General features: G+C 34.5%; 1 protein-coding gene across 5 annotated transcripts in view; it reads left to right on the plus strand.

Moving 5' to 3' along the window:
- LOC149529565 (cyclin-dependent kinase C-1-like) overlaps nt 1–16,326 on the plus strand; it is a 71,183-nt gene extending 54,857 nt beyond the window's left edge. For 3 of the 5 annotated variants that reach the window (XM_089811844.1, XM_089811846.1, XM_089811847.1), the window contains 4 exons: nt 7,195–7,334; nt 7,636–7,693; nt 14,971–15,041; nt 15,154–16,326. In XM_089811844.1, the coding sequence (XP_089667970.1) occupies nt 7,195–7,334; nt 7,636–7,693; nt 14,971–15,041; nt 15,154–15,679 (795 nt within the window). In that variant the 3' untranslated portion in view covers nt 15,680–16,326. The remainder of the gene's footprint in view (nt 1–7,194; nt 7,335–7,635; nt 7,694–14,970; nt 15,042–15,153) is intronic. The other 2 variants (XR_016359258.1, XR_016359259.1) reach the window with 1 other exon arrangement.
- The last annotated feature ends 6,163 nt before the right edge of the window (nt 16,327–22,489 follow it).

Raw genomic sequence — 22,489 nt, forward strand, 5'->3', positions numbered from 1 at the left:
GAAAGCCGAGAGTTGAAACACAAACAAAGGAGGCCGTAAGACTTTTATATTAAATGACAATCATTATAAAAGAGCCAGCATTGATAGAGAAGGGAAATCAATGAAGACAATTGAGAACTTATTGCACCCTAGCCAACAATTAACAAGAGCAGAAAAGATGCAGAGATGAACATTATATATAGGTAACACATCACTCTTGCAGCTACAACTGGTTTCAACACTCATATTTTGTTATCTAACCTGGCTCTGATACCATGTTAATGTTGTGCTGAGAAAATAATGAAAAATAACAATAAGAAAAGCAAAATAAAAATGCACAAAAGACACGAGATCATCTTGGGAAAACCCTTCCACTTGAAGGGAAAAACCTAGCCACACCAGAAAAAATCTCTTTTATTTATAATAAAATTTCACGTACAATGCTTTCCACCGAATACAAAATTGTGTCTTCACAAAAGGTAATCACACACATAGAATTGAGAGAATCTTCTTATCACAACCCAAGGTCTCTTAAATTTCTAAAAACAAGTCTTTTCATATTCCAAACTAAAAACAAGTCTTTTCATATTTCCAAATGCATGACTCTTCACATGACACATGTCCCTTCATATAATATTATCTCAAATATTATCATAAATATCTTCTCCAGCTGTAAACACAATACATAGGTATTATCTGAATTTCAATATATAGCAAAAATAAAGATAAATACCTCTATCACAGCTACAATCTTCAATAGAGATAAACTCAGAGTTAGCTGAGGACCAACTTAGATTGGTTTGAATGGACTTAATATTCAGTTACAACTTACACAACTTATAATGTAACCTCATTAAGTAGGAAAGAAACACTTTCTGCGAAGATTGATTAATCTCATTGTATGCCAGAGTGGTGCCTAGCTCCATTGGGCAAAATATTGGGGAAAATCATTTGATCATCAAAGCACTTTACACCTGAAGTACCTTTACTAAGGTTGCATCACATCATTGAATACTTATGAATTATTATGTAAATTTTTAATAGCCTCAGTTAATGTATGATCCCTCTACTAAATTGAATTAATAATGCATTAAAACCTCCAAAACTGCACATAAATTTTGTCTTTACAAGTCGAGAAATTTTTTCTATCTTTTTAATAAGAGCACCACATATCACATCCTCATTATATAATGAAGTGTTTCAACCATTCCATACAACACTAGAATATGAGAATGTTCAAGAGACCATAATCTATTAGGGTCTATTAGCTATCACCGTTCTAATTCCCATAACCATTTCTCTTCACACAAGATTATTTATTTTAATTTTTATGAATTCAATGAATTGAATTTCCATCTAGGTCACTAGCCCTAACTAATACTATTAGTGAGTATCTCATGGAATTCCTTCTTCTATATGCAGCCTATACATATAGCCCCTTCCTCGTTAAGTTTTCTTTCAGTTAGATAACTGGATAAAATTCACTAGTTTAATACCTTTTTTTTGGTGCTAGGGGTATCTTGGCAACCCAACCCTCTCCCTAAACTGCCTTTCCTTGGTCTTACTTACTGCCAAGTTGGGTTTAGGAAGGGACGAGCTGGGACAAGATTAGTTTCTGGGGATGAACACAATCGCCCACAAACCATGTTTATTGGGTGAGTCTGAGGCCTAGTGTTGAACCCAAGACTAATTTGGAGCAACCAACAACCCAAGCCAACTCCACTACTCGTGCAGGCAAAAATTTAAGCTAGAAATGTGCTCCTTAGGTGGAATGCAAATGTCCCAACCACATCTTGTAGATAAATCAAGATACAAGATCTTGGGGGTCCCTCAACTGTTTATGTGGTAGAGAGTAATCCCGCAAGGTTTGAACCTTGGTTGTAGGCAGTAGGCACTACAAGCAAGAAGCTCCATCATTTCACCAAAAAGTTGCTCCTTAAAATTTAAGTTAGGGATGTGCTCCCTAGGTACTATGCAAATGCCCCTCTCCACACGTTGTAGATAAATAAAAAATTCAAGATCTTTGGGGCTTTTGAATTGTTGATGCAGTAGAACCACACGAGACTTGAACCTTGGTCATGGGCACTATAGGTAAGAAGCTCAACCATTTCACCAAAGGTCACCTCATAAAATTTAACCTAGGGATGTGCTCCTCGGATGGAATGCAAACCACTCCACATCTCGCAGATAAAATAAGATACAAGATATCAGGGGGGCCCTCATCACAAGGTTTGAACCTTGGTTGTACAAACTACAGGCAAGAAGCCACACCATGTCACCAAAAGGTCACCTCCACTAGTTTAGTACTGACAAAAGATATTAATGCATGCCACTTCTTCATTCTTTTGATCATCGTATATACTATGAAGGGATACAAGAGAACTCTAAAACTTAATTTTGAGGTCAACTGATGTTTGATACTAAAATTCAACTTCAGCAGACAGATTAGATGCATACTTTACATTCAACCCATGTAATTGAACATTCTTCTGAACTTAGGGAAACATATGCTGTTTTATGACAAACCTACGTACAGTTATAGTAAATAGATATCTTAGTACAAAACTGCCAACTGCAAACTTACAAACAAGTACACAGCTCTAGCATTGAACCTGGTTGCTCATGAAGATTCTAGTCTCTAGCTGAGGCCTTGGTACAAACTGTAGTGTCCAACCTGGGTTTCGGTGCAGAGATTAGTGCCCAAAAATGGCTTTGTTGCAAACACTAGTGCCCAACAATGACTCTAGTGGAGACATTATCACTCAGCAAGGATCCTAGTGTAGACTTTAGTGCTAGACCTGGGTGCTAGACCCCTATAGAAACATTTTCAAGATCTAATTACCTAGATCTGTCCATCATACTTCCAACAGGTCTCCTGTCGATTCAATTTCAGTTATGACAATTACAGTTGGAATTTAAATGCAAGTTTTCCTAAGTACCAAAGACATTGAATTTTTGGGAGATGACGGCATACAAATTTCCTATTTTGCTTAACATTCTCTACCAACCAAACATTAGTTTTTTAATCCCTTATACTCGATTTTGATTAAATCATGTTTCTAGGATACATTTTTCCCCACTTCACCCTTTAATTGAGATTTATTGAATTGACCTCCCAGTGCTGTCCAAAACAGTAATTCAGTCATCTATGAACAAAGTAAACCATTTTAATTCATGTTATAGCCTTTTATTTCAATTTTATTATACAAATGTTTCAAATTAAAATGTAGGTTCTAGTTTCTCTTTCCTACATGGTAAAAACCTAGGTTTTTGGCTATAGTTTCCAATTTCAAGTTGATCAATTTAACTCAATTTTTCTTATGTTCTAGTTACATCTCATTCAAATTCTATATAGGGTCGATAGAGACATTAACAGGTTCAACATAGACTTCTACAGGACCTATTGCATTCTCAAACCCAGGAATCTTAAAATGTTTGATTAATTGGCGCTTTTGTTCACTTTTATAATCTTTATATCTTCTAGCTTGGCAATTGTGTGACTTTTGGAGACCTCTAATATGCCATGATGATGCAAAACATCTAAATGCTTCATCGCTAAGCCAATTTCCTTATAGGATCATCCAACATTATAATATGCTTCATAGATAACTTTACTCTGGTGTTGATGAGCTGCATCTCTATATCTTGTAGATTACTAATACCTTTCCCCTACACAAGGATGTTACCTAACAAGGCAAAACCTCCTCCTTTAGTTCCTTTACTTCCTCTATCTTCGAGTTTTCACTAGCTTTTCCAGACTTAAAGATCTTACACTGGCAACATTTGCTTATGTTTGACAAAGTGAGGTCCCATCACTTGATGCTATCATCTTGGCCAAATGCTGCCTTTATCACCTCCTAACACTTTGGAGATTAGTAGTTAAATATTTTACTTAATCAGTCATTGTAGACTCTGCTATGGCAGAGAGGGTACCTGAACAAGTCATTTGCCTATAACTCTTTAAAATATAAAAGCCCATAGCTTGAGCATGAAATGGAAGACTTAATAACCAAATGCAAACAACAATGGCTGCCACTATCAAACATACTCAGCACACGGTGCTTCGTATTCGTACACAATCCGTTAACAAGCAACTATGAAGAAGCATTGATGGTATTCCCATATATTTGCTAGATGTTGTTTCACACCTCATCAATCCCAATACAATGCATCCATATCAAGTCATAATGAGTATTCTTAAGCACATTTAAATTATGAGCTGGGAAAGGGCACTCATTTGATAAGCAGTTAGGTACATGTTCCCAATCCTTAACTTCACTAGTTGCAAAGGTAGAAAAATCATCTAACTTGGTTTGCTAGATCACTCTATAGCAGTGAGAATAGTCTTTTTGCCAATTTAGGAGTTATTCTAAATGACCCTAAACTTCCAATTTGGACAATATTTTTTACTCACCAATTGCACCACAAATTTTGAGTTGTCTTCTATCACTGCGATATGATGTCCTGCCACATATGCTACTTGTTCCCAAAAGCAGGGCTTTTTATTCAACTTCATTTTTCAGTTTCTAGTTTAGATATTTCAATACTGCCAACTCAAATTCATCTTTTGTGATTCTTAAGACAACCAACCTTGCTAATGTTAAAACTGGAGCCTATAAATCAAGGATCAGCAATATGAAAAAGCCAAAACTGAAACAATAAACACCAGAAATATCCTGGGAAAACCCTTCTAGAATGAAGGGAAAAACCCAGCCACACAACAAAAAAGGTTCAAGTGTAGAATATCCTTGGCATGATGTGATATATATATATATATATATATTACAAGAAGAGAGACTCTTCATATTATAACGGAAGGTCTTTTTAGTTTCTCATAACTCCTATAATTAATTACAACTCTTTGATTATCCATGGCTCAACGCATGTGAATGTCACGTGTCATTTATAGTTAATATTACAATAAAAGTCATTTTCAGGTGAAGGTGACCATAACTGTAATAACATTTAAATTTCAAGAGATAAAGATCTCTATCGCAGCTGCAATCTTTAACAGCTGACCTTGGTCTACCTCTTGAATCCCCTTAATTTTTGATTTCATATGTGCTAAAGGTGTCATCCAATTTAATTTCTATTATTCTTATTTACTACTAAAACATGAATGGGAATCTCTCTTTGTTTTGCCCAAGATTTTTGTAAATGCACAGCAATAGATGCACTTAGTTTCGGAGAAGAATCCTTTCTACCACATACCTTAACATCTGCATCTGTCTAAATCTGAGGTACCATTTGAGCATAGAGAAAAACCAAAAGAATAATCTGGAACTTAGAAAATGCTTTCAATCTAGCAAAAACTGCATATGGTAGAGTTGACAAGAAAATGAGTAGCTATGGTTAAGCTAGGTGGATGCTTAGCTACAACTAAAGCCATAAAACTGCAAAGCTCCGAAAAACAACATTTTATACAAACGCATGGCTTAGTATATTACAATCAAATTATATGGATGTAATTCATAAACACTCTTTAAATTAAACTACTACAATATTTAATTTTGTTTCCAAAAATTATTCTCAGTCTTAATTTGCCTTATATTTAAATATACAACAAATGCACTCTCACTATTTAATCAATTTCATTAACCAATAAATGAAGTTTGCATAGTCAAATACACAAATTGTATACAATTACCAAGTGAGGTCTGTTTGGCCTTATAATAGAAACAAAGAAACAAAGAAACAGACAGACAAATAAATAACTAAATCTAATTAATACCCCATTTTCAGATTAATGCATCCAAATCAATTTTAAAGAGAACATCGAAAAACTTCATTTTTCTGATTAATGCGTCCAAGTCATTTGTACAGAATCAAAGTATCTAACATGCTAAATAATCAAATACTAATAATCCAACGTCCGCACAAGGTAATTGGCTGCCAAAGCCGTAGCCTTACAGATGGCATCCATATCCATTAAAGTTCAAATTAACAACGACATTACAAAAAATAAAAGCATCTTCAAACTTGAGGAGAAATGAATCAATTGCTAGGCATAGAATGCAGATCAGAAAGTGCAAGATTTGCTAGAATGATAAAGAAACAAAATAGCAGAGAGGCATTGGTTATGGTACAAAAGAAGACTTGAATAAAAAGGAAGCTGTTTTTAGGGAGGAGTAGATCTTAGAATGCAGATAGTCTAGTGCAAGAATTACCAGAGAGAATAGAATGATAAAGAGAGAAAAAAAGTGGAAGATTTTACTTCTTGAAAAGTGGTTTTATAGGATGCAAAGGGTGGGGAGAGAGGGTTAATATCCTCTACTCATACTAGATAGTAATTTTTTTTTGAATTTCAGTGAGGATAGGACACATGGTTTCACATGGATATAAGTTAGAGAAGGCCGTTATTTGTAGATTTGTTTATAAAAAAATGCTCTCTCTCTCAACCACAACCAATGTAAATGCAAATAAATAGATTTTTAAGCATATAAATGAAATGAAATGTCAAATATTAAGATGGAAAAATGCCTGATCAAAATTAGTTATAAATTAAGTTGACAACATTAGTGTAATGAACTTTCTGTAAGAATATTGCCAAATAGACAAGTTTCTGTGACTTTTCTCTTGTACATTTCTGCAAGATGTTTGTCAGAAATATTGATTCCTATTTGCCGGTACAAATCTCTTAGACAATATTGGTCATTCTTTTGCAGTTGAAGCAACTCAAGTTTTTTGATACTGGCCAGGGGTATTTAAGATTCCTTTAAATAACAATTTCAAGCTTCCTAAAATCATTTTGACGACCAGTGTGATATAAAGTGACAATGCAAGTCATGGTTTCGCATGGATGCAAGTTAGAGAAGACCGTTATTGGTAGCTTTGTTTTCATTAAAAAATCTGTTTACGTCAGCCACAACCAAACATACCTATGCATGTTAAGCCAGAGCTAAAAGTAAATAATTAAATGATGCCAAAGGGTAAGATGGAAAGATGCATATCCAAAACTTATCAGAAATTAAGTTTAGAATATCAGTATAATGATTTTATTGTAAATATTCTAATGAATAGACAAGTCTTTGGGATGTTTTATTCATAATTTCTGCCAGCATGGTAGGTAGAAACGTTGATTCCCATTTTCTTTGTATGAATCTTCTAGATAATACTTGCAATTATTCATAATTTCTGCCAGCATGGTAGGTAGAAACGTTGATTCCCATTTGCTTTGTATGAATCTTCTAGATAATACTTGCAATTGTTTTGCAGCCTGAGCAACTCAACAAAATTTTTGAGCTTTGTGGATCTCCAGATGAGGGTAATTGGCCAGGAGTGTCTAAGGTGCCTTGGTATAACACTTTCAAGCCACCTAGGCCAATGAAGAGACGCCTGCGGGAGGTTTTCAAACAGTAAGCTAAATTCCCCCAGTTTTTGTTTATAATTACAAATGGTAGGTTTGGAGCTTGGGCATTTGATTGTAATTGGAGCTTTGTGAGCTTGAAGATGGCTCATTGGTCTTTGGGAGTATGAAGTTTTCTTACTTATTAGTTATTATCCCTCTAGAAGTTTTGTTCATTAATTTTTTAACATTCCTCTTCATAGGCTACACAGTGTATTAGATTTGGTGCTCAGAATTTTTTTTTGCCCCATTTGGGGTCTGAAGTATATCTTTACAGCAAAAAGTAACTTCGTTATTTTCGTGATAATCAGTTTTGATCGGCATGCATTGGAACTACTGGAGAAAATGCTAACTCTGGATCCAGCTCAGGTATTACCAACAACTAACATGATAGTTTAGTTTTGTGGTTCTTTGTCTTAAAACCATGGCCAGTTGTAGCTAGAATTTTTTTGTACAATGATTGATTCGATTTGGAACAAACTTCATTACAAAAAGCATGGAAAATAATGGTTGATATAGATATATCATAAAACAAAATATCTGAAGCAAATTATTAATATAAAATTTAATTATAAATAAAGTCTAATAATCAATGAATTGGTGTATCTAACCAATATATTGTGGATCCATGAGGGAGGGTTTTAACAAACTGATGCAAAATTTGATTTTTCATACTTCAATTCTCTCAGAACATGTTATATTAATGAATGTGAAGCTTGGATATATATATATATATATATATATATGCATGCATGTATGTATGTATTATCCCTAATATAAGAATATGTGGTATAGATTTTGAGGACCAAGATATTATTTGTGACGGACTTGTAGATAATCAGGTTATACAGTGCTGCTGCTGAGATTTAAATGTGTAACAAAATATGCTTATAAAATCTTTATTTTTGTTTCTTTATGCCATGTGGTCTATCTGTGGTAATACGGTCCACAATTTTGTTTTGTGAACTGGATGATTATTTTAAATTTTTATATTACACACTCACAGGCACACATACATACACACAGCATATGCATGCCTGTGTACACACATATTGAAGCAGATTTGACGATATAGTTCTTATGGAAGATCAGATTGTTATGTATCCTTTTCTTCATGGGCATGATTATAGCAGGTAATGTCAGTCGGTAACATGCATACGTGCACAAGTATGTATGCGCTCAAGCTTGATAAACGGTTCTCAAGGGAGGATCAAATTCTTATATATTCTTTTCTATCATGGATATGGATTCTAGTAGGCACTATATAATTATTAGATATATTTATTTTGATTATGTTGTTTAATACCTAGACAAACTGGGACCCCCTAAATACTGCTTTAGGTGCTCTACTGAGCTATCATTCCAAGGTTCAAAATTTGGAGTTCAATCTTTCATAAGGTGAATATTTCAATTTCATAAGCTTGACACAACCAAATTTATTTATTATTTTAATTTATATATTGCTCTCATTAACTTATTAACATTTTGTGTGAGACTGGTATTTGGGAGTGCCATGAGTTCATGTTCTAGCCAATTCATTTCAGCTAGGTATGTTTAACCCATAGAATCCAGACTTGTCGTGAGTCGGGTGAGCTTCCTGGATTGGTGAGTCAGGTTAGCCTTGCCGGGTCTAGGGGACCCGTGACCTTGACACATCTAGTCACGGTGGCTGAAGGAAAATACCCTTTTTAAGGTGGCTAAATTTCAAGGGATTTTTTGCTTTGCCGAGTCACGGTTGAGTTTGAGCTGGTTCACGAGTCGAGTTACCCTTGCTGAGGCAGGGCCAGGTCCGAGTCTGGGAATTTTGGTTTAACCCCATTGTCCAGATATGTAACCCATAAATGAATTTCTTCTTTGAAGGTTATGAATTGAAATAGGTGTTTGATTAGAGTTTGCTTTCCTTAATGACAAGTATAACAAAAGTGAAAAGGTTTGTATGTATTTGGGAGGGCCTTGGGTTCAAACTCTGGCCAACCCATTTTGGCTTTGGTATTAACAACATTATCTAGAAATATAATTTATAAATGAATTGGGTTCTGTGAGGCCGTTAATTAAAAGGGGTGTTTGGTGTTAGCCATGTTGATATGTGGTGATTGATCAGGAAAGTACTGTACACTTCATAATTCATTTGCGGTTCGGGGCAGCACCCTAAATTTTTATTTTTTTGGTTGACTCATCAAGTGTTTTTTAGGTTAACTTGTTAAGACAAAATAATCTAGCCCTAATTTTGTAAGCAGCAAAAAACTTGTATAAAATGGCTCAGGGTTAGGGATTCCGAAATGTGTGATTTGATAGTAGTTTCTTGCGGCGGCATTGAGCTGTAAGGGATTGTAGATTGTAATCACTAGATAATAAGAATATTGGATTCATTGTTGGTGGGCATAGCCCAGGGATTGGGTCAACCACGTTAAATCTTTGTGTCTTGTGTTCTCTTTTGTGTGGTTTATTAGTTTTTGATATTGGTTATATTTGCATGTAATTGTTATTTCTGTCTTGCTAATCTTAACAAGCCAAAGATAAAATGTCTATACATATTTGTTTTATTCTTTCATTGGAAGGACTGTTATTTGATTAATTTTTTAGTGCCTTTCCCTAATCAAGGAATGCCATCTTTTTGACGTCTAAACCCTTGTGTGGAAAATAGTTTTCAACTAAACTACAATGAACTTAACAAAAAGGAATGTACTTTTCCTTTACCGTGCACATGCTCTCAGCCAATTACATTCATGATTTTATGCAGAGTGCAATTTTTTGTTGTCATTGATATCCTCCCTGTCTTTTGAGGCAGTCTTCCAGTTGGGGTCAAAATTTTTCATAATTATTTGATCAAAGAGTAGAGGAATCCAGAATATTGGATTCATTGTTGGTGGGCATAGCCCAGGGATTGGGTCAACCACGTTAAATCTTTGCATCTTGTGTTCTCTTTTGTGTGGTTTATTATTTTTTAATATTGGTTATATTTGCATGTAATTGTTATTTCTGTCTTGCTAATCCTAACAAGCCAAAGATAAAATGTCTATACATATTTGTTTTATTCTTTCATTGGAAGGACTGTCATTTGATTAATTTTTTAGTGCCTTGCCCTAATCAAGGAAATGCCTTCTTTTTGACGTCTAAACCCTCGTGTGGAAAATAGTTTTCAACTAAACTACAATGAACTTAACAAAAAGGAATGTACTTTTCCTTTACCATGCACATGCTCTCGGCCAATCACATTCATGATTTTATGCAAAGTGCAATTTTTTGTTGTCATTGATATCCTCCCTGTCTTTTGAGGCAGTCTTCCAGTTGGGGTCAAAATTTGTCATAATTATTTGATCAAAGAGTAGAGGAATCCAGTTGCCTAAAAAGGTTAAAAGAAAATGTGATTATCATTATATACATGCATGAGAAGATATTCAGAACCTCGAGAAGCATGATATCAAAGTGCACCACAGGAGCCATCAAATTTCTAAAATTGAATCTTATGAGGTACATAAAAAGAAATTGAAAATTAGTCAAAAGCTGACATGGAAGTGGAGCTGTTAAAAAGTATGCCAAATTACATGTAACATCCAGATTTTCCAGGTCTAAATTAACATCTAAGATAAGCATAGAATACGATTATAACTTCAATTTCATAAGAAGGCAGCTACATCATTCATGTTCATGTGAAGAAGATTTACCGTTAAAGTCAGTTAAACAAAAATTTCTTAACTAAATACTTGAAATACCTTTTAATGAAATTACTTCAGAAATTGAAATCACATAGCTCGGAAAAACTGAGACTGAAAATCATCTAAGTATGCTTTTGCAACCACCCGGGTTAGTCCACAAATACACTATAACAATTTCTCAAATCAACTGCTATCTCAAAAATCATTTGATGAATACCACTAAATACCAATATAACTTAAAATTAGGGCATCACATATCATCTTACCAATTAGGGCATCAATTACCATCGGTTTATTTAGGGCTTCTGGTACTGGTTTACCACTTAGGGCTTTTGTGACCACCGATTCAATTTAGGGCTTCCACGATGATGGATTTTATCTAGGGTTTCTGCAACGACGGATTCAATTTAGGGCTTCCGCAACCACGGATTCAACTAGGGTTTTCGATACCACGGATTTAGTTAGGGCTTCCAATACCACTATATCAATTAAGGTTCCAGTTGTCACACAATCAATTAGGGCTTCAGATTTCTTTTCCTTCTGATTGCTTATCTGTGACAATTTCTCAAGATTAGATAATTACTTATATTCAATATTCATTTATATGAAGTAAAATGATGATAACAATGAAATACTTCAATTTAATCTTACCTTCTCATAAACAAAAATGATAATACCTATTTCCAATAAACAATTGATTTCATGGCTTATCTCTGTCTGACGCATATTTGACATCTTGAGAGAGGTGAAACATTGCCAGGGGCTTTACCACCCAACCTCGGACCACAATATATATCCCCACACGATCCCTAACGAGAAAGGCCCTCCCTACCTGGAATTGATAGGGAACATCTTACCATTCACTGGGCATCATGATATATAACACGCCATACGACTTGGCAGTAGGAGATCATCATAATAGGAATATGCATGAGCTATTATTAATTCATATTAAATGATATATATTAAAATGTCATAACTGATATTACTGGTTTTTATTATTGATGAATCTTTCCTCACACCCCCTCACCCTCATTAGGCCTCCAAGCCGGTGATTTCCAGGTGCTTGTTTAATATTAATAATTTCACTCTTGTAGGGTATGAATGTTTGTAATACATTCTGAACTGAATTAGTTAATCACAGTTTTTCATTGCATATCCATATCTTTTATACATGTTTAATACTCTCTTATGAATAAAGAAACATTTATGGTTTAAGGCAGCTTCCAAGAACTAGAATTCTTTTACTGACCACCCTGATTCAGTCTGCAATTATATTAATGAAAAAGAGACACATTGAACATTCTTGATTCAACAGTTGCATTAGAAAGAAAATACGACTGGCCATTCTAAATTCGGCAACATTCTTACTTGTCTCCTACGCTTATATCTTCAACCAATTTTCAATATCTATATCCTTGAAAACAAATTCTCAATACACACAGATACAACAGATGAACTCATATTATATCCAACTTGCAAACTAGAAAAGAACAACTCATTGCACTCACTAACCATTTTGAATGCTCACAAAATATTCTCTACCACATCACTAATAGATTATACTAAAGATACCTATATTTCTCTGTATCAATCGTTAATTTGAATATTAACTTTTCCTGTGGAGGAAAGACAATCCAAGTACAATTTACAATTCCACATGTAGAGTTTAACATGATTTGATGATGGAATTATCAAAAGAAAATTACAAATAATGGCATACAGTATTACTTTGAGAAAGAAAAGAGCAATCAAACTTTAATTTTGTCACAGTCAGCATTCTCTATCATTCACCCAACTATTCAATAACCGTTTCATGGATGTAGACTATAAGGCATTAACAAGAATTCAAAATATAAAGTAAACAACATGATTGTTACAGTCTGAAGTATTACATAAGGTTTGAATCAAAACTCGACTCATAAAGTACAAGAATCTGTAAATGAAATATGGAAAATAAAACTCAAACACATCCTTACTTGACTCACGGCTACATAGTTGGGTTAACTATATCTATGCTCGGTTGCTTCCTTCAGATTTTCGCAGGTACAGACAACAACTAGCAATATAAAGATGAGAGTATAATGGTGTTATGGGTACCGTGGCTGAGCAGGGTGGTAGACGTTTTTCAGAATGAAAGGAAGACGGATATTCCTCTCTCGATAGACGACAAGGCCAACATATTTATTAAATTAAACCCGACCTTACGGCTTCCTGCCGTTACAAGATCTCAATTTCGATTTGCATTCCATCCGTTGGAAAAGAAAAACTAAGTTACTAGTGCTTCCCCTTTTGACTTCACATACGGGTACGGTACGTATTGGAATCAGATACGTCTAAAATACCCCGTGGAATCGAATAGGGTTCGATTTATTCTTATTTGCAATGAATCCGACTGTTTTTTGGATGATGTGGCGATTTGAATGGCGTAGAACAAAACGAAAGTGCAAAACAAACATCTGCCCACGTCAAACGACTGGAATTGTAAATCGACGGCAACAACAACTGGACGACAATGCCAGACCTGCAACTGGGACGACGGGAGCTCGTGAGCGGGAGTTGACTGGCCGCATGTATGTTCATTTTATTTATTTTTTAATTTATTTAAAGTTATAAACTTTTAAACAAAGTTTTATCTATAGTTTATTGTAAGTTTATAATATTAATATTGGGTTTACAGTTTTTTCATATGTTTATGTTTATTTTAATTTTTAAAAAAATTATTTGAAGTTATAAACTTTTAAAGTTTTAAATACTATATATAGTTTATAACTTTAATATATTATTGATATAAAAGGTTTTTCAAGTTTTTAAAAAATTATATATATATATATATATATTTATGATTTTTATATGTTATTTGTACAGACGTATCCAGATGTATCCAAACCCCCTTCTCAAAAAGTTGTCGTACCCACGTATCTGTATCCGTGCCCCTACCCGTACCGGTAACTTAGAAGAAAAATGAAAAGGAAGATATACTAAATCGAAGGTGAAAGATGAAAGTTTTTATTTTATTAATATTATTTAATGTTTAATTCAATGACTAAGTGCTAACATTAGAGACTATTAAATTAGAAATAATAGAGTTGGAAAGTGAAAATAACACAAATATTATTATAATTCGAAAATTATTAAAATCTTATAAGTACTTTTAAAACATCATTCTATTAATTTATTAAAATATAAAGATGCCAAAACATTTTTATATTCAAATGCACATATATAAACTATTATTAAAAATAATACGACGAAAGATAATTTAAAATCTTTTAAGAACACGTTTATATTTAAACTTAATTAATTAAATTAAATTAATTATTAACAACTCATGCAGTTCCAGAGATGAGTCTTGTTACAAATCACTAGGTCCTCTACTTGTTTGTCCAACGATGGTGATGCCTTGCCTAATTCTTTTCTGACAATGCTTCCACCCCTTCGACGAGCTCCCTGCAAGGAATTTTTCTGTAGTTAAATTATAAATTATAAATAATCATATCAGTTAACCTTTGTCTTAATTCCATGAATTCGTGATTAACGAATAACTAGCATGTCATCTTCACTTGAAATCATAACGACTAACTATCTTACCATTTCGCCAGATTATATCAAATTAAACTGCCAACTGACTTCATGTGAACCTCAACGTCCATATTTCAAGCTAGGTCAAAAAATTGGGATGTAACATTACAGCTTCGGAAAGTAAACAATTTTCACAATCTGAAGTAAATGTGCCTTTTGAAATTCATGGTGATTATAAGAAAGGAATTGTGAACAATTCAATTGAAGTTAAGTCATTGCTTCGACTTAATTGTTTAGAGTTTGGTGAGCATCTGCTGTATTTTAGTTCCCGTTAGTTTTCATTACTAATTGTAAAACAATATATCAAAATGTGTTAATCAATTATGTAAAGTAAAAAGCACGAGAAATACATTTGTGATTACAACTAGTTTTGTGAATTTCTGATTGAATTAATTGCCTTTTTTGCAGAGGATTTCTGCAAAGGATGCTCTTGATGCAGAATACTTTTGGAATGATCCTTTACCATGTGATCCTAAGAGGTTTTTTGATTTCAGCATTGTGTACTTGTGACATTGATTGGCTGTTTTAGAAACTGGCTGCCATTTCACTCTGATATCCTGATGTTGTTAATGCTTTATGTTTCATGTACAGTTTGCCAAAGTATGAATCCTCACATGAATTTCAGACAAAGAAAAAACGCCAACAGCAGCGCCAACAACATGAAGAAATGGCAAAAAGGCAAAAAATACAGCATCCCCAGCAACACGTCCGTGTTACCAATAATCAACAAACTGTACAGGGTCACCTACCACTCAGGGCTGCTCCTAATCAACCAATGCACAATCCCCCACCTGCAGCTGCAGCTGGACCTAGTCAACATTTTGGTAAACCTAGGGGACCTGCAGGTCAGAATAGGTATCCTCAGGGCGGAAATCAAGGAGGATATAATGTAAATCGAGGAAACCAGGCTGGTGGCTATGGTGCCCCTTATCCACCTCAAGGTAGAGGTGGGGGATTTCCTGCAGCTGGTATGCCTGGTCAAGGACCAAGAGGAGGCGGAAATTATGGGGTTGGTGGTCCTGGTTATCCACAAGGAGGTTCTTACGGTGGAACTGGTGGAGGGCGAGGTCCAATGGGAGGGAATCGTGGTCAGCAGTTTGGTGGGTGGCAGCAGTAAACATATTGTGTTGTGATATTGCTGACACAAGAGTTACTTTTGTGAGGTTGGACTTTGCAAGCAAAATTTCATGTTTTATAGGTTCAACCAGCTTTACATCTTACTTGTACACTGAAAGCCGAAAGGTTAATATCTTAATACCAAGCATGCATTTGTTTCTTATCCAGTCCTTAAAATATATATGTGCAAATATGCAACATATATGCATGGCGAGATTTTGTAACCAATTTATTTGCATCTGCATCATGTTTTGTTATATGTCAGTATCACACGGTTGCATTGTCACCGCAGTTGTAGAGACCCTCTTAAAAGGCATTCTTGGTTTTTGCAGCAAATGCAGTTTATGATGTTGATGGAACATATGCTCGCTTATCAAATTCTGGCACATATTGGTTTTGTCCTCTGCACTAGTAGATGAATTGCTGATTGGCAATTGCAGAGTTTTTTGGTCAACATGGGCTTAAAGTATTGAGTAATTTTTCAAGGGATAGATTCTTAATTTGATCTTTATTCCATTCTGCCTAAGAAGAATGGCAAATAACATTTTGTAGTCCATTGGACTTTGTGTGAGCTTCTCATACCTGGCCACAATTGGTATTATTAATTTGTGATATAATTATTCAAGGTATAAAGCTTTTGTGCATCGATATCATCTTGTTTTCCCAGATGTAAAGGCTGTTAAATGAGTTGCTATAAATTGTGCTGCAAGATTAATTAATCGCCAATGGGAGATTTTCCTTTTTGCTAATATATGTGTTCTAAATTGTGCTAGCGAAATTGAAGTTGCATTCTAGTTTTCTGACATGCAATACTTGCAGTCCTGTAAGATTGTCAATGTAGTTTTAGGCTGGTGTGTTAATTTTCTTGATTTTTATTTAGTTTGGAAGGTGGAGTGGAGTTGCTTTAAAACTTGAGTTGGATATATCATAACAATTTTACATATTCAAAAGAATATTTCTAAGTTTGTGAGGTTTATTAAAGCTAAGAGTAATTTTTTATACGATTTTAAGCTAAAAGGAGGAAAGAAAGATTCAGCTGAGTAAAGTAGTTAGGCTCTATATATGTTAGATTGTTGCAGCAAACTTGCATTGTATATTTGAAGAGAAAGTTTGCTGCTAGGCTGAATAAAAGATCCAACATTTGTAAGATTTTCTTCATAGTGGAGGTTTCTGGGTCCATCTGTGTCATAATATTTTGGTGATAGGCTTCTGTAATTTTTATACTTCTGCTACTATTTGTTGTAAATTAATCCAGAGTATTGATTGTTATAAATCAGATAGAATTTTATCCTATAATTAATTTGTCTAGTTTATAAGAAAATATCACGGTTTTAGAGCACTAAACTCTGAATAGAAAGCTAAGATTTGTGACTTAGGTTTAAGGGGAAAAAGGATTTTTGTATCTAGTGTCTTTTGTGGCTATGACAACCAGTGTTTGATATGAGGACATGTTTGAGGGCGTGTCTAATTTCCTACAATGGAAGATTCAAATAACATTTGTTCTCAAGAAGAAAAAGTGGACGTGTGCTAGTACAAAAGTGACACCACTTGTAACAAGACTAAAAGTCAATAATCAACCAAAAGTCAATAATCAACTAAGGACTCGACTACAATTCAATAAACAGATTTTAGATTAGAAACAAGAATTTCTATCATTACCTTTTCATTTACGACTATCCACACTTTAAAGTGTATTACAATTATAAACTTAAGATATCTGCACATATAAAAGAAAGTAATGAGCAAATCAAATGCTATACAATTTAAGACGAAATTAATTTGCACAAGAAGTTGAGGTTGCAGCGAGCCCTTGATGGCTTGGCTGCAATTATCCAAGAATGGGGAAATCCAATACTTGTGTTTATCCATCCAACCATGGATCTTAACTTGACCCCTTTGCTCATTTCAACTCTTGAAGTGGACTCAATCTTTCGTAAGGCCCCGTTTGGTTGTTGGAAGATGAGGGGTGGAATAGGGATACGAGGGCCAAAATTAGGTGTTGGAGCTAAAAACGAGTGTTTGGTTCATTAAACCAATAACCTGATTTTCACTTTCATCTTCCATTTTTGACCAAAATTGGAAGATGCATCTTCCAACAAAATAGGTGGAATTCCAAATTATAACTTGAATTTGGGATTTTATGAACATGTTTTAATAAAACCATTAGGTCTGCCAAAATTGTGGTTAGGTTTTTAGAAGATGAAAAAGGTATTTGGGAATAGGGTTTCTTGGGCGACATTGTTCTCTAGCGATCGCCGAATAGGGTTTTTCGACATCAACAATGAATGTGCATGTGGAATAGGGTTTCTCTGCATTGATGATGACTGTGCATTTGGTAATAGGGTTCTTTTGCATATCTATTTGCTTTGGACGACGACAACGACTTTGAACAATGACTTTGGACTCGTCTCCGCATGCGCAATTCTCTTCTGCCACCAATCTTTTCTTTTTTGGTTTTTTGTTGTGTGTTTGGACAAAATACTATGATGTTCTGCTATGCCTAGACAAAATATTCTCTTTCCACTTCCCATTATTGTCTAAAAGTTTGAAAAAAGATAGCATTGTGGAATTTATATATGCTTTCACATGCTTGATAACAATCATAAATTAGTAGACAAGTGCTAAAAAAGAGAGTTTGGAGTTCTGAAAAGAAATCGGCAGATTTCACACACCTACTTGGGTGTTATTAATTAACTATTCATACCTTAAGTTCCCTGTTTTACCTGATATAATCCAAAAGCCTCTTTTATTCAATCTAAGGCTAACAATGCATCCAATTCTACAAAAACATAGATTCAACTGAAATTTTCTTTACATTCAAGACATAGATCAATTCAAAATGATATTCCCTATAGGGCTTCAAACTTGATCCTAATATCAAATTATAGACCCTATACTAGTATGCCACATATATGTATAAAAATATTCACTCACCTAATAATGGAAACTTGGTGGCTCAGTTGTGCATAGTTTGTGAAAAATGGTAACTAACACTAAGCACATATAAATCTTTATAAAACATAACCACAAACAGTAGGCTTGCTATCAAATTAAAATCTTGAAATTAATGGATCCCCATAAATCATATTCACAAAATTTCTAAAAAACTAAGATCTGTTTTACATCTTAAAATAGTCATCTAAAGTTATAACTGTTTGAATGTCATCTGAGATCAATCCATGAAGCCTAGGCACATTAAAACTTGCTAATACAAATACATCAATGCAAACACCTTGCAAAAGAATGAGTTGATCTCATAACTGATAGTGCATAATCTGTCCACATTTCAGGCCGCTGATGGATCCTATGGATAGTATAGAGGTTTAAGGGCGCATTGTTAGGAAGATCACATACACCCGTATTCTCACAATTCTTTTCTCTTTCATTTCCGTAGCCAAAGTATTGGTAGCCTGAGAAGGTAGTCAAATGGGTAAACAAATAAGAAAAGAAAATTCTTTTTGTAGAGACATTATTCATTCCAATGAGGTGGATTGCCATTATCAGATTTAGATGAGTAGGGCAGCCTTCTTTTGTCTAGCTCGTATTCTCAAGCTAAAAGGAAGCTTGAGAGATACGATCCACTTGAAGTTAGAGGAACAACTAGTGATGTTCCTCCACACCCTTGGGCACAATATGAGGAACCGCAAGATTGCCCATAACTTTGGGCACTCAGTAGAGACAGTTAGTTGGTACTTCCACAAGGTGTTGATGGCTGTCTTGACCCATTCTAGTCCAAGCACTCCTTACATGTACATACACTCCTCCCGAAATTAGTGGGAAGGACCATTTTGATCTATTCTTCAAGGTAAATAGTGCATTGTTATAATTTTATTGTCTAGATTGTTATCCTTATCTTATTATTGCTTGAGCATACATTTGATTAGTGTATCATATCCCATAAGATTGTGTTGGAGCTATCGATAGAACCCATATTCTAGTCACTATCGATGTCGACATACAGGGTAAATATCGTGATAGAAAAGGGAACTTGTCGCAAAATGTTATGGGTGTTTGCTCCTTTGATTGTAAGTTTCAGTACTACCTTGCTAGTTGGGAAGGCTTTGCTGCAAATAGTCATTTTCTAGCTTCAACTCTGTCCATAGCAGATCCACTTGTAGTTCCCCCTGGTAAACCAAATCACATTTTAATATACTCAAGGGTATGCTAAATGTTTCAAGTATTGACAATATACTTTCTTTATGTAGGAAAATATTTTCTAGTGAATGCTAGATATCCAAATGCACCTGGATTTCTCACTCCTTATCGGTGTACACGCTTCCACTTGACAGAGTGGTCAAGAGAAAACCCAATAAACTCTGCACATGAGTTGTTCAACCACCTATACTCCTCTCTTAGAAATTTAGTAGAACGTACATTTGGTATTCTAAAGCAGTGTTTTCCAATCCTGATACATGCAATGTCTTATAGTATCATGACACAATCCTCTATTGTTTTGCATGTTGTATACTTCATAATTTCATTACGACAGAGGATGGCCTTCCATCGGAAGTAGCTATTGAAGAGGAAGATGATTGTGATGGGATAGAGGTACCGGTGCTTGAGACATATGGGTTGTCTCAGGAGGATAGAAATGAGTGGGCACAATTTCAAGAAGATATAGTAAGTAGGATGTGGGAAGATTACAGATCCCGATAATAATTGAACTTTTATGGGAAAATGTTTTTTATTTGATTAAAGTATGTATGCATATCTAATGATAGATGGTTCCTTTTTTTGATGTTAGTCCTTGTTGCATTCCAATTAAATTTAAAGAGCATTAACTTTCAATTTCAATAATATTATTTGTTTAAATTGCAATATGTCTATAGCTATTGAATATGTTAGCATCGTTGCATTAGGATGTATTAAAAATTAAAATTTAAAGTTTATCATCTTCAATTTTAAATGAAATACAACAAGGAGTACCAAATGATGAAGATTATAAGCCCACTATTAATAAGAGAACAATGAATTTGCTGAAAATCTTATTTTTCTAATGTTAGTCCTTGTTGCATTCCATTTAAACTTAAAGAGCATTAACTTTCAATTAGAATCATATGATTAGTTTAAATTGTCATATGTTTAAAGCAATGACAATAATATATACTTTGTAAACAAAAATTGTAGAGTATGGCATATACTGAGCTCATGATGAGCATGGACAAACTCGTTAGTGTGAGCCAGATGGATTCTCCCATTAGTTTGAGTGAGATGGATGGACCCCTCAATGCGAGCCAGATGGATTCTCCCATTAGTTTGAGTGAGATGGATGGACCCCTCAATGCGAGCCACATATCTTCTTCTTCTTCAAAGAAGATAATGTGGACAAAAAAGATGTCAAACAAGTTTTGAGACTTGCTCCTCGAACAAGTTCATCTCAGACAAAAAGGTGAAGGTGGTTTTAAAAAAGGAGCATGGACCACCATAGAGAGGACATTCAATGCAGAGATGAATTTGAATCTTTCACAAGTTAGTTTTAAGAATAAGCTGAAAACATGGAAATTAGGATATAGAGTAATGAAGGACTTGAGAAATACAAGTGGGTTTGCTTGGAATGAAGCAACTCAAACTGTGGATGCTGAGGATTCTGTGTGGGATGACCTTTTGAAGGTAGGATGATCTTTGTACTCTTTTGATTGAAGAAATATTGCCTTCTTATTTTAATAATGAAAGATTAACAACCTAATCCATTTATTTATGCTTACATATAGAGGAGAGAATTAAAAAAAGAAAAAAATTATAAGAGATCACCCTTCCAATATTTCAATGAGTTGGTTTTAATTGTCGGCAATGAAATTGCTAAAGGCTATGCAGTTAAAATGCCCCTTGATGCTGAAGAAGGGCACCCTATGAATCATGCATTCCATCCACCTGATGAAGCTGATACTGGTTGCGGTACACCTCTTGACAACCAACCGAATTTGGATGAAGTACAAGTGGTAGAGGGGCTCCTCTACCATCATCATCAAGAAGGGGAAAGAGGAAGAAGACAACTTTGGTTGCATCATTGGATGTGATATGCGAAAGTATGAAGCAACTCAAAGATGGCCTTGGTAAGCCTCAGATTGTAAAAATGGATAAATTTGAAGAGGATAATGTTTTGAGTGTTGCGTATACCACTCTCAAAGGCATCCCTGAATTGAGTCAAGGTATTTTATTGAAAGCACACAACACCTTCATGCTTCAACGTGAAAGAGCTAGAGGGTTCTTAATGATGGATGAGGCGGAGAGAGAGGACTAGGTTGCAATGACATTTGGTGCAATTTAGTTATTTCAGTTGGTGACTGCTACTTTTAGAGTTTCTTGATTTACTTTGACTGTTACTTTGATTTTATCCATTGACTATTAGTTCATTTACTTTTTGTTTCTATACATAGTTTATCTCATAAATTGACTGTTACATAGTTTATTTATTCATTTCATTGGAATGATTGGCATTGATCAATACATAGTTTAGTTCATTTCATTGGCATTGGCATGATTGGCATATGAAGAAATTCTAGTTTATGAGTTGGCTATGTTTAATGGTATTGCATTGATCTCTCACAACACTAAATTAAAACTCATTACTGAGAACATATTGACTATTTTGTTAAGAAGATTGGCAACAAACTATTACATAGTTTAGTTGTTCATTTCATCGCCATTAGTATGATTGGCATTTGAAGTATTCCTAGTTTATGAGTTGGCTTTGTTTAATGGTATTGCATGGATCTATACATACTTGATCTATCCATAGTTTAGTTGTTCATTTCATTGGCATGATTGGCATTGATCAATACATAGTTTAGTTATTCATTTCATTGGCATT

The sequence above is a fragment of the Cupressus sempervirens genome, chromosome 11 (assembly GCF_028749045.1).
Source record: "Cupressus sempervirens isolate cs-2001-9-10 chromosome 11, ASM2874904v1, whole genome shotgun sequence".
Taxonomy (NCBI): domain Eukaryota; kingdom Viridiplantae; phylum Streptophyta; class Pinopsida; order Cupressales; family Cupressaceae; genus Cupressus; species Cupressus sempervirens.